This window comes from Marmota marmota, unplaced genomic scaffold (assembly GCF_001458135.2).
Source record: "Marmota marmota marmota unplaced genomic scaffold, marMar, whole genome shotgun sequence".
In the NCBI taxonomy this organism is placed as follows: Eukaryota; Metazoa; Chordata; class Mammalia; order Rodentia; family Sciuridae; genus Marmota; species Marmota marmota.
In genome coordinates this window covers 4,490,921-4,504,866 of record NW_025999880.1, presented here as the reverse complement: position 1 = coordinate 4,504,866, position 13,946 = coordinate 4,490,921, and the positions used below count along the sequence as shown (strand labels likewise).

Genomic DNA, 13,946 nt, shown 5'->3' with positions numbered 1-13,946 from the left:
AAGGCATTGTAAATTAACAATCGATCTAATTCTAACGCTATAGCTAAAAGTTTTGAGACCTAGAGCAACTAAGTTACTATCTTCATTTTCATTTTCATTGTTTTTGAGCAAAGAGGATAACAACACAGAATCAAATGAGAAAGTTTGTGCAAAGTAAGCTACAACTTCGTAGGTATTCCTGGGGCCCCATCTTCTCCCCACTTGATCAGTGAGTGTCATCAACAAAAGGTGTTCACAATGTGGTGGTATCTGGAACGAATAAGGAAAAACTGAAGTAAATGCAGTTCAAGTGGGAACCAACTGCTAGATTTGGAGACATCTTAGTTCACTCTTAAAGTGAGGCAAGGGTCTCCATTCAATAAAAACAAAAGAGTTGGACAGCAAACACATCCAGTGTCCTTATTGACTCGGCGGACTCGACGGGAGGGACCCTGAAATTCTTAATTAGAACCGGTTGCCATGGCGACAGTCTCTAGGCAGCGTGGGCTGAGCTCTCCGTAGGGATAGAGGGTGGGCCGCCGCTGGACCCTGCGCGCGCTCGCCACCAACTTTCCCTCCAGACCTGAAAGGGGCGGTGCGCTCCGCCCCCGCCCCCGGGCCGCGCACGTCCACGCTCGGCGGCGCGCACGCCTGCGGGAGCCCTCTCCAGGCAACCTGGTGCTGATCGCTCGTGGTGGTGCGGCCGTTAAACGTCGTAGCGGGAGCCTGAGGCTCAAAAGCAGCCCCCTCCCCTTCCTGGGTTTCCTTCACTCCCTTCCCGGTCGGTCTCGGGGCATGAACAGCGATGGCCGGCTGCAGCCCAGAAGAGAAAACTTACCGGCGCTTCCTGGAGCTATTCCTGGGCGAGTTTCGTGGTCCTTGCGGCGGCGGCGAGCCAGAGCCTGAACCCGAGTCTGAGCCCGAACCTGAACTGGTAGCAGCTGAGGCGGCCGAAGCTTCGGTCGAGGATCCCGGGGAGGAGTCGGCCACGGTAGCCGCAACGGAGGAGGGAGAACAGGAGCAAGACCCAGAGCCCGAAGAGGAGGCGGTTGAGGAGGAGGCGGAGGCGGTGGCGGCGGCTGAGGGCGAGGAGGAGGAGGAGGAGGCAGCCCCGGGGCACTCGGCCGTGCAACCGCCGCCGCAGCCCCAGCTGCCGCCGCTGCCCCCGCTCCCGCGACCGCTGTCGGAGCGCATCACCCGCGAGGAGGTGGAGGGCGAGAGCCTGGACCTGTGCCTGCAGCAGCTCTACAAATAGTTAAGTAGCGGGGCTCAACTGGGGTGGGCCCGCTGTCCCCGTCGCGCCGGCCTCGGACGAGGCTTCCTCGGTCGCTCAAATTGCTATCTTTTCTGTTCAATCCCGAAACCGCAGCTACCGCCGCTGAAAACGCCCCCGCTGCTCGGACTCGGTCGGTGGGCTGTGAGCAGCCCACGCCTGCCTGGGTCCCTATGTCTCCTACCCGGTCCTGGAGGCGCTCTCCCGGCCCTCCCGCCGGCCTCTGGCCCCTTCTTCCCCCTTTGCCTCTGCTGCCAGCTTCTTGCTCCACTTCACACACCCTTTTCTGTTCTTGCCTCGGAAGGTTTTTTCTCCAATCTTGAGCCCTCTTATTCTCGGCTCCCTTCTTTCTGGAGGTTTCCTCCCATCTCAGTCAGTCTTTCCCCGGGTTGGGTCCCTGGTTTGGCTTTACAGAAGCGCGACTCCTTTCCAGGCTGATCTGCTAGGTGCCTCCTGCATAACCGCAACAACAATGATAATACCAGCCCCATATCCAGATGAGGAGAGACTCATAGATTTTCCGTTAGGCGCTCTATGTTGAAAGTGAGGAGCTCTTTAGATGGCTTAATACAAGGGAGCCTAGTATCTTAGTTGAGACATTTGACAGCTCATAATTGAGGCGGGAGGTAAGGAAGCATAAATAAAATTTTACCAAGCCGATCTTCAGGTGAAAGTCGTAATTCGTTAAAGTGGAAAAGGCAGGCTGGTTTGATAACACTGCAACTAGGTGTAGTATTTTCAGTTCATTAAGTAGATGGGGTGGGAGATGGAGGAAAGCAGATGGCTTAGCTACACAGATGAAAGTCTAAAATAGAAAGGTCAAGGCTTTGCCTTTCATCCTAATTCTGGTTTTCATAGGCTTGAAATAGAAACGATTTACAATTGCGTTTCTTTTAAATGGAATTGTTCTGAAATAATGACAGAGGAGAACACTAAGAAGTCTCTGAAACCATTGGTAAACCTGAGAGTCTTTTGCCATTCAGCTAATGGTTGTAATGAAAGGTGTTACTCTGACCATCCAAAAAGTTTACTACTGCCAAATGCATGGCAATTAAGTTCGAATTCACTTCTTGGATTTTCTCAAAAGCCTAAATGAAAGAAGGATGTGGAATATAAACCTGTTTTGTCTTCATTCAGCCTAATAGACACCTGATCAAATCATTCTCCTCTTAAAGCAGCAGTTTATCAAAGGGAAAAAGTAATTAGCAAATCTCCTGTAAAAGTACACTGTGTTGATGTCTCATACCTTATGAGCTGTCTAAAAATTTAAATATACTGTTCGATTACCAAGGGAATAATCCTTTTTGGGAAATGTAAAAAATAAAATGGCGTGTAATATCACCACTCAGGGATAAACAGCATTAATGTCTGAGTGTTTCTTTCTAGTCTTTGTGAACTGTCATAGAAAAGACCTTTTGGAAGGTCATTTTTTATACTAAAGACAATTAATGCTTTTGCTTAAAATGGAAATATTTACCAAAGTGAAAGAATTTATTTCGGCATCAGACTAGTAATATTTTGATATTTAATTTTTACATTTACAAATGTGGTTACAAAATTGAAGGAAAACAAATTTAAACATTGGAGAATGTCCAAAAAAGAATCATTAGTTTAGTACTACAACCTTGATTATTTTCCCATTTGAGAGGGTTTTTTTTTTTTTTTAATGAAACCTATATGAAGACAATGGTAAGAAAATGTGTTTTTCCTTTATAAAGGAAAAACAAGATTAATTATGGCACACTTATAAGCCAGAAAAAAAGATTCAAATAATACAGTGACCATGAACTTCATAACAGAAGTTTAGATTTGAAATAAAATCTAATTATACTAAAGTGATCTTAAATCAGAGATTTAATATTCTGATTTCACATAAAATCAGAACTCTGTGCTTTGTGCAGTTGCTACTAATGTCTTTTTATTCAGATATAAAATGGTTGGCTTGTTTCTGTAAAGCATCTTTAAAGTCCTTAATGGGTTAAAAAGTTTTCTAAAATATATTTTAATGACATTGGAGTTTTATTTTATTGATTAAAAAAAGCATATGACTTAGTCACAAGTACCAGAAGACTTGGTAGGGATAGATCATTTTTCTGTTCAAATGCTTCATTTTACAGATGAGAAAACTATAGATCTATGTGGATTCAGAAAAGACAAATATGTACAATGATTCCAACATTTTTTTATATAATCTCTGAACCTTAAAACTCTTTCCAACATAGTTGAAACATTGATTTCTTACATTTCAAAGGAAATACTTAAAAATAATTCTGATTATAAATATGTTGAGATTGCTTATTTATGAAAAAATGAAGGTTTTTTCCTTATATATTTTCTCAAATACCCACCCACCCTGGTGATACCTGTCAAATGGTGCTAAAACTCCTAAGTGAAATTACCTAACTATATATCTACGAATTTGAAATTTGGGACTAGTGTAAGGAAAAAAAAACACACTTCATTTAATACCAGTTTCATAAGTCTCTATTGTGTTTTTTGTCAATATTTTAGAAAAATGCATGGCTGCTAAATACATTGTGGGTCTCTTGAAGAAATAAAGGAACCTCTCAATACTATTTTATGTATGCATTGATTGAAATTTTACTTTTGGGGCTGGGGATGTAACTCAGTGGAATAATGCTTGTCTAGCATGTGTGAGGCCCTGGGTTAGATTCCCAGCACTCCAAAAAAAAATTTTTTTTTTTTTTGGCTTTTTAGAAAAGTATTATAGTGACAACATTTGTCTCATTTTTTTGCTTCCCTCAAGTTTTAGAATAGGAACAGCAGACATGTTATCATTCTTCATTTTGGTAAACTCACAGCTTGGAACTAATTTAAAATAAGCAGTTATTTAGATTTTAAGAGTCAAGGTTTAAATGAACAAAATATAGTTATAATTGTCAACTTAAAAATTTTTCAGAGCAATATTTAGGGTAACATTTTACCTTTTAGCTTAAAAATGAGAATTTTCTTCTGCTAGGTAAAAACAACATAAAACATTTTGAAATAAAATGAATAATAAAATCCGCTGGAAGGCAGGTTTGGTGGCACACATCTGTAATCCAGCAACTTGGGTGGCTGAGGATCTCACAATCCAGACCAGACAGGGCAATTTAGTAAGACACTGTCTCGGAATAAAAAGATAAAATGGGCTTAGGATATAGCGCAATAGTAAAGCACCCTTGGGTTCAATCCATGTGTGTGAAGGGGAGACTTTGGATGAGAAAAACCTTTCTTGTGGACAATAAACAGTATTTTAAAGGACCATATAAACAATTTTGATTCCATCTATTTAACCTCAAAAATCAGTAATAAAGTCATGCATTAATTTAGAATTGCTGAGTTAATTTATTACTTATTAATAAAATTTTCCTAGCCAGGCGCAGTGGCGCACACCTGTAATCCCAGTGACTTGAAGGCTAAGGAGAATTGCGAGTTCAAAGCCAGCCTCAGCAACTGCAAGGTGCAAAACAACTCAGCGAGACCCTGTCTCTAAATATTTAAACTACAGAATAGTACTGGGGATGTGGCTCAGTGGTTGAGTGCCCCTGAATTCAATCCCTGGTAACCGCCCCACCCCCACCCCCGGAAAAAAAAAAAAAAAGAAAATCCCAATGAGTTGGAGTCTTTGCCTAGAAATAGGAATAGGACCCATGTTTTACTCCTTTTCTAAATATAAATGTCTCTTGAGAGCTTAAAATGTTTTCTAATAACGTAATCTTAGGATTTTTTGAGGTTAATGAGAGACTTTTTGAAAAGGTGGAAGTGAAATATCATACAGCTTTGAAGTAATTATCAAATAAGAAATGTATAACTGATCATATAGCAAATGTAAATATATGACTAGTGTAGATTACATGGGTCAAAGCTATTTTTTTTTAAAGAGAGAGAATTTTTTAATATTTATTTTTTAGTTTTCAGTGGACACAACAGCTTTATTTTTATGTAGTGCTGAGGATCGAACCCAGCGCCTCGCGCATGCCAGGCAAGCATGCTACACTGCTTGAGCCACATCCCCAGCCCCTGTTATTTTTTTCTCTATGCAATACTAGTGATAGATTTGTTTTAACCTAGAATAAACAAATACTCAAAGTCTTTTTTAGAGCTGTAAGTCATTACATTTTCAGAGCAGTTGTTTCCTCAGTTATTCATTTAGTGTGGGATGGGCTTCCCAAGAGGGAGACAGATATCCCAGCAGGCTGGCAAAGTTAAGAAGTTACAGATGGTTTGCAGTAGTGTTGAAGATGGCACTTTAAAAATGGTTTGGAAAAGAAAATAACTGGTTATAGACACTAATAATTCAGTTAAATTGTGTGAATCATGAGTGACTTTGGGATAGGTCAGAAAATCATAAAACTTTGTTTCATTTTCACATATGTATGTGGAAAAATGCATGGTTGCAAGTCATAGAATATAATTTTTAAATTAAATATTTTATTAAAAATAGTAAATGGTTACTAAAAAGTAGAGAAAATTCCTTTAAGCAAAAATAATCAAATATCATTCAGTGTTATTGTTTTTCTCTTCCCTCTTAGATTGCCCTTTTTGTTGGTGGTGATGGTGGTGGTGCTACACCCCAGGCCTTTTATTTTTTTTATTTTGGGACAGCGTATCACTAAATTGCCTCACCCTCTCCAGTCACTTAGATTATAGGTGCACACCATCATACCCAGATCTTTTCATATTCTGTCCATCTTTTTAATTGTGGTCTATCCTTGACTGTCTTCTCAAGTCTAGTTGACTTTTTTACCCTTAGGTCAATATCAATCTCTTACATGATTGGTTATTGTGATTATGCTAATGACTCCTTTATCACTCCCTTGTTTTGACTGCTGATGGAATGACTCCACCCAAAGTCTAAAGTCTCCTCATATTTAACTGTTCAAAACTGATTTCAATTCTCCAATCTCTTCCCCCCCAAAAAACTTATTCTTTTTAGTGTGTCGTTCCTGACTTCTCTTTTCATCCCTCTCCCTCTCGATTAAGTCATTAATTCTGCCTTGTAAATATCTTATAAATACCTCTCCCTATTCTTGCTGTCATTGTCATCTCTTATGAGTTTTACCCTTCTGCAATACATTTTCCCCAGTATAGCCAAAAAATAATTTTCAAGAATCTAGATTATGTAGATTGTGTAATTGTCACACTGCTTAAAGATTATTGCCCTTTGCTTGGAGTTGGCTAAACTACAAGGCTATGGGCACATTCCTCCAAACCATAAAATCTGCCAAAGCTTCTGTAAGGAGTGAAAGTCCAATTACAGAGTTAGAGGGAAGAGTTCGTATAAGACCGTCATCATCTCTGATATCACTGCAAGTTTGGGGGTTTCCCAGAACTACTTTTAGATTCCACACTTCACTAGAAAAACTCACAGAACTCACTGAAAAACTATTTTACTCAGAATATGGTTTATTAAAAGGATAAGCTACAAATTAGAACCACGAAAAGGAAAACATACATTAGATGCCATCCAAGGTCATAGATGTGAGATTTCCTCTGTTCTCAGGGGAAATATTAGTGTGAATCCCAGGGACTTGGAAGGCTCAGAATGAATCCCCAGAATGAATATGTAGCAATACAGAATATTGCCATTACAAAAAGCTTACCTGAGCTTCACTATCCGGTTTTTATTGGAACTTACTGTCCCATGATGGAATTTAGATTCCAGTCCTTCTTCCCTCTTCAGAGGTCAGGCAAATACTGTGTGGTCTGAGGTCCGAGTGGCCCACAATGAATAATAAAAATACTCATGTTACTTCAGAATTGCCAGGGATTTAAAGGTTCCCTCCTAGGAGCTGGGCACAAAGTACAAACTTCTTTGGGCAGGCCAAATTATTTACTACATTACCCTTCATTACCTATCTCTTTGGCTTCAAGATGAAATCCAAGGGCTGGGGATTATAGCTCAGTTGGTAGAGTGCTCACTTCACTTGCACAAGGCCCTGGGTTCAATCCCCAGCACCACCAAAAAAAAAAAAAAAAATCCAAAGTAAAGTTTACCTCATCAGCCTCATTTCTGGAATCACTATCACCCACTCCATTCCACTATACTTTTAGAAAACTACTTTCAGCTATATACTAATATATTAGTTTGAATGTGTTATGTTGTCTCTCTGTCTTACTCTGTACCTCCATATACAGCATATTACTCCCTGTTTTTGGAATATCACACTGCATTACCCCCACTCCCATATAATATCTTAGGTATCCTTTAGGTCTTTATTTAATACCGGTTCCTCAGGAAGCCTTTGCTCACCATTCTTGCACAAACTATAGAAATGATACCTGAAAGTATAGTTTGAATCCTCATACTTATGAGTCAGGTGTCTCTTCCTTGTGTCCCTCCAAAGAATGCAGTGCTTATTCCTCTTGTAAATGCTTATTAAATTCTTTTCTCTTTTTTTTTTTTGTCAAAAAATATTTATAACTTCCCTTACCAGACCAATGGTCTTGAAAATGAGATGTATATAAGCCATGCGCTGTGGCCTGTGACTAAAATCTAGTGACTCTGGAGACTGAGGCAGAAGGATCACAAGTTCAAAAACAGCTTTACAACTAAGCAAGACCCTGTCTCAAAAAAATTAGAGCTGGGGTACATGTAGCTCAGTGCTAAAGTGATCCTGGGTTCAATCTCTGCACCAAAAAAAAAAAAAAAACCTAAAATAATTCATTAGGGCAAAGATTAAAACATGTTAAAATATATGTAATGCTATTCAAAATATGAATTCAAGTACAATTAATATTTGCTGTGTTATTGAGATTGACAAATTGTTCTGAATGACAATCAATTTTCTGTCAAGCATGTTAATCCTGAGGGAGTGCAAGTTCTACAGCTCGGGGGTTGCAGGTTGATATTGTCATCCTTTCTCTAATTCTCAGGACACTGTAAAGTATTGCAGTTTACCTGTGCTGGATCAAATGGGTTTATAGATTGTATTTCCTGGTTTTAGCAATATTAACCCTCACAAAATGGACAAATAACTTTTAAAATCCCTGCAAAGAAATCATGGGCTGAATATAATATTCATAACACAAGCATATGAAACAACAAAACTTGGGCTGGGTGTGAATCCCAGGGACTTGGAAGGCTAAGGCAGGAGGATCAAAAATTCAAGGCCAATGTTAGCAATTCAGGGAGACCCTCAGCAACTCAGTGAGACTGACTGTCTCAAAATGAAGAATAACAGTGTAGCTCAGTGGCAGAGCTCTTGCTTAGTATGTGAGACACTGTGAGAAACTGTGTTTAATCCTTAGCACTGCATAAAAATAAAGGTATAAAAAAAGGGAAGTGTCCTTTTTATTTTTTATATTTTTAAAGACTGGGGATGTAGCTCAGTAGTTAAGTGCCCCTGGCTTCAGTCCCCAGTACTGAAGAAAAGAAGCATCAAAATTTTAAGAACCCATCTCCCTTTCTTAGGTTTACCTGATTTTTTAAAAAAAGGTATAATTACATTTCAGAAACAAGGAAAATAATGGAATTGAGTAGATTATGTGAAATATTAGTGTATAAGAAATATAAGCCATGCATGGTGGTGCACACCTGTAATCCCAGCGACTCTGGAGACTGAGGCAGAAGGATCACAAGTTCAAGGCCAGTGTAAGCAATTTAGGGAGACTTTGTTTCAAAAAATAAAAAGGACTAGAATACAGCCCAGTGGTAAAGTGCTCCTGGGTTCAATACCCAAAAACAAAACAAAAAAAAATATTTATATGTGTGTGTGTGTGTATGTATGTATGTATGTGTATATATACACACATACATACATACATATAAATTTTTTTTTTTTTTTTTTTGCTGGGGATGTGGCTCAGTGGTAGTAGACCAATGGCCTAGCATGTAAGTTCAATCCCCAGCACTGGGAAAAAAAAAAAAGAGGATGAAGAAATACTGCCTAAAGAAATACTGAAATATTAGAACGGTGTTTGTTTTTATGTATCTGTGTATATGTTTTATATATGTTTATATACACATACATATATCCATATGTATATATGTATACTACATATACATATATATGAGTATATATACACATGTCAATATATGCATGTATATGTAGCATATATACATGTATGTATAAGTATACATACATTGGGTGATTTTTGAAACTCAAATTTTTTGGGGGGAGGAGGTATCGGGGATTGAACTCCGGGGCACTCCACCACTGAGCCACATCCCCAGCCCTATTTTGTATTTTATTTAGAGACAGGGTCTCACCGGGTTGCTAGTGTCTCACTTTTTTGCTGAGGCTGGCTTTAAACTCACGGTTCTCCTGCCTCAGCCTCCCGAACCTCTGGGATTACAGGCATGCACCACCACAATTGGTTAAACTCAAATTTTTTGATAGGGTATCTGAGCAAACATTTGGAAGAATTGTTACTACTACTTGTTTGCCATCTATGTTCCTAGGTCCTATGATGTCTCCCCCAACTATAATATACAACAAATATTTGCTTTTTTATGAATGCACTTAGAGGTTTAAAAAAAGATATTATTCTTACTATTATATCCTGTTTTTTTAAAAAAAACTTTAGTTTTTAGTCTCACATTTAAAAACTTTTTATTATAGAAAATTTAAACAATATTTGTTTCATCTTTAACCCCATACATCCCATCTCACTTCCCCTTATGTTCTATGAAATCCCTACCCCGCCCCTTTCTTTTTTTGGTGGCATTGGGGATTGAACCTAGTGGCACTCTATCCCTTAGCTATATATCTCCAGCCCTTTTTATTTTTATTCTGAGACAGGATCTCTTTTAATTGACAAGGTTGGCCTTGAGTTTATAATCCTCCTGCTTCAGCTTCCTAAATAGCTGAGATTATAGGCATGAGCTACCACGCCCAGCTGTTCTATGTAATTTTTAAATGGGTATTCAAAAATTGAATCAATTCTTTTGGACATTTTAAGTGTTACCAATTTTTAGTTACTCTGAAATTTTGTGATGATCATTATTTGAGCAAGTCTCTAATTTTCTCAAGATATATTTAGTGATGTGATTGCGTGTTAAGATAGATCTTAAAAGAGTTTTGAGATGTCGTTTAAAAATGTCCTCTAACAAGGCAGTTTAACTTTTGAAGCAAGTACATATTATCTTGTGCTGCATAATAAAATTAGGACCAACAGTGGACCACATATACAGTGTTGATCCCATAAAGTCATATTGCCTAGTGATGTTTGTTATAGCCATCTTAGTTCATGTAAGTACACTCTGTAATGTTACCATAATGACAAAATTGCCAGGGACATATTTCTCAGAATGTTTCTGTGTTGTTCAGCCAGGCATGACTATATGATAAAAAGGCTGTTAGTATTCTGAAGTATTTAAGCATTTAGAAAATAACAAAATAACAAAACAAAATATCAGTATACCCATCATCCAGTTTCAACAAATTATCCCATTTTTTTATTTTGAGAAAATAACACACTTCGTACATAATTTGAAGATTTCATTGTAACCCTTTTTCTTCCCTTTTACTCCTAGAGGTGATTTAAGAATTCTGGGAATATATCCTTCTGGTCTGTTTTTATATTTTTACTACACATGAACATATGGTCAATCAATATGTGGTGGGGTTTTTGATATTTTGGTAGCCATCTATTTTAAGATTAACCCCCTTTTCAAAAATATGTACATATAGAACTAGTTCTTTCATTTTAGCTACTACATATTCCATTGTATACTATGATTTATTTATCCAATCTCCTATTGTTGAAAATGTGGGTTGTTTCTAATTTTTGGATATTATACATGTATTAGTTAATACTAGCTGCTGTACTGGATAAATCCTGATATCTCAAAGGCTTAACATAATATTAGTTTATTTCTTCTATTCAATGTGAAGAAGGAGTTGTATCCTGTGGAGTCATGAAGGGACCTGAGTTGACAGAGGCTCTGTGATCTTCAGTCTATGTTTTCCAAAGTTGCTCTAGTACCAGCATCCCTCCAGCAACCATAAGGAGAGATTGAAGAATGTATCAGACTTTTAGGCACAAGTCCGATATTACTTCTGTTCACTTTCCATTGGCTAGAATTCAAGTCATATAACAATAACTAGGGCCTACATTTCTCCACAAAGGGCGCTAGGATTGTAGTTGCTGGTTTGGCAGTTAATTCCAAGAAACAACTCTACCCTATGGAAAAAAAGTACAAAACTTTGGTGGGGTAACTGATAGCCTCTGCCCTACAAATAATGCTGTAGTTTGGATTTGTCTCCTTATGCATGTATATAGGTTTCTTAGGTGTACATCTAGAAGTGAGATTATCAGATTGATATTTTGTAAGTTTTTTTTTTTTGCATTGTCCAACAGCACTATATGAGTGGTCTGTTTTTTCTATAATCTTGCTACTGTTAGAACTGCCATACTACCCATCTTGTATTTTTACACAGCTATGTGCTATTGCCACTGGATTATATGAGAAAGCAGAAACTGCTTATAGGGACTATGATCTTGATTTAGGGTATTTTAGAAGAGGACACTGCCTAAAAATCTACACTAGCTTTGTCCAGCAGTAATATAAGCCATATAAATCATTTAAAAATTTCTGTTAAGCACATTTTATGAAGTGAAAACAGGTGAATTTAATTATTTATTTTTAAAATTTTTAGTGGTACCAGGGATTGAAACCAAGGCATTTAACCATTTAGCCACATCCCCAGCACTTTTATATTTTGAAACAGGGTCTCACTAGATTGCTTACAGCCTTACTAAGTTGCTGAGGTTGGCTTTGAACCTGTGCTGCTCCTGCCTCAGCCTCCTGAGTTGCTGGGATTGCAGGCATATGTACACCATCATCCACGCCTGGCATGAATTTAGTTCTAATAACTTATTTAACTCAATATATCCAAAATATTGCCATTTCAACATGTAATCTATATTAAAATATCATTTATATATTTTATTTTCAAGTTTTTAAAAAATCCTGTGTATATTTTACATTTATACCAGTATGGAGTATCACATTTCAAATGCCACATGGGGTTATTGGCTGCCATATCAAGCAGTTTAGGTTTAGACTTAATACTATTTTTTTTTTGGCGGTGCTACTTTTTTAAAGGAAGTGGTTGCTACTGTGCATAGCTGAGTTCAATCTCAAAACACAAGTATAACAACAAAAATTCTATAACACAGGTATGATATTTAATTTCAAAATCATAGTTTAAAAGGCTCTTGATCCAATCACAAAATATGTCTTTATTTAGCCTTCAGGACAATAGCAAGCTGAATTTATTTTCCTTAGGTTTTTTCTTAACCAGAGAATATAGATGCTCCTTAAGTTCCAGTGGAAACCTATTGCAAATTGAAAATACTGTTAATTCAGAAATTCATTTAATACATCTAACCTGCTGAACAGGTCATAGCTTGCAACACAGTGCTGTGCAGAGTATCAATTGTTTGTCCTCATGATGTAGTGGCTGATTGGGAGCTGTAGCTTACTGCCATTGCCTAACATAGCAAGAGAGTATCACAGCACATATCTGGAAAAAGATCAACATTTAAAATTCAAAGTACAGTTTCTACTGAATGCTATCACTTTCACACCATTGTAAAGTGCAAAATTTTTAAGTTGAATCTACATCAATGGGGGACCATTTGCAACCTGTTGCTGATTGAGATTACTGAATTGTTAATTTCTTCTCAGAGTTTATGGGGGAGCAGGTGAGTGTGATTTTTCTATTTAGTTTCTTTATTACTGTGAAATAACAAACAACATTAGTGGCTTAAAATTTCATCTGTTTGTTGTCTCATGATTCTGTAGGTAAGAAGTTAAGACAAAGTCAGTTGAATTTGAGAAGGCTGAAGTCAAGGTGTCAGCCACAGGTTTAGGGGAAGAATCCACTTTCATGTTCATTCAGGTTATTAGTAGAATCTAGTTCTTTGTTGTAGGTCTGAGGTCAACTGTTTCCTTGCTGGCTGTTAGGAAGTGACTGATTATCACTTCTAGAGGCCACCCACCTTCCTTCTCACATGGATTCCTCCAATTTTAAACTACCAGTGGCACATAGAGACCTTGTTATGCTTCACATCTCTCAGGCTCCTCCTGCTGCCAACCAGAGAAAACTGCTTTTAAAGGCCTATTTGATTAAAAAGGATCTACATAGATAGGTTTTATGGTAAGTTGATAGGAAAATTAACACATTGGGGCAGGGGTGGATCTAAGTGGTAGAGCACTTGCCTAGCATGGAAGAAACCCTGGGCTCAATCCCCAGCACTGCACAGAGAACAAATACAATCACAGGAGTAATATTTCATTCATATTCCTAGGTTTCAGTGTTTAGAGAATCTTTAGGGAGCCATTTTAGAAAATCTGCACACCATGGTAGAGAAACAAGATGGAACAGCATTTTAATTATTTTGTTTAAAGATCTTTTAATTTCATTTCATTTCTAAATGAAAATAAAATGCTCTGCCTATTTTTGTCTCCATTCCCACCAACTTTTCTGAGCTAATATCAGCTCATAGCTTGATCTGTAACAGTATTCTTAACTCATATATTTGATTCCACAATTCCTTTCCTACAATTTTTCATATTGCAGAGTTCTCTTTTATTGGGAATAGATACTGTTGCACTTTTCTGCTTAAAATCCATCAGCATCTTTCAATCATACTACCTTAATCTTGCCTGTGGTTACTTCATCTGGTTACACCTCAATTAACACCCCACCCCTGTTTTTTTTTTTTTTTTTTTTTTTTT

General features: G+C 37.8%; 1 protein-coding gene across 2 annotated transcripts in view; it reads left to right on the top strand.

The window, feature by feature from the left end:
• Nucleotides 1–602: 602 nt before the first annotated feature.
• The window catches only part of Ppm1e (protein phosphatase, Mg2+/Mn2+ dependent 1E), a 151,487-nt gene continuing 138,143 nt past the window's right edge, over nucleotides 603–13,946 (top strand). The window contains exon 1 of one of the 2 annotated variants that reach the window (XM_048792126.1): nucleotides 603–1,233. In XM_048792126.1, the coding sequence (XP_048648083.1) occupies nucleotides 785–1,233 (449 nt within the window). In that variant the 5' untranslated portion in view covers nucleotides 603–784. The remainder of the gene's footprint in view (nucleotides 1,234–13,946) is intronic. The other variant, XM_015495402.2, reaches the window with a different exon arrangement.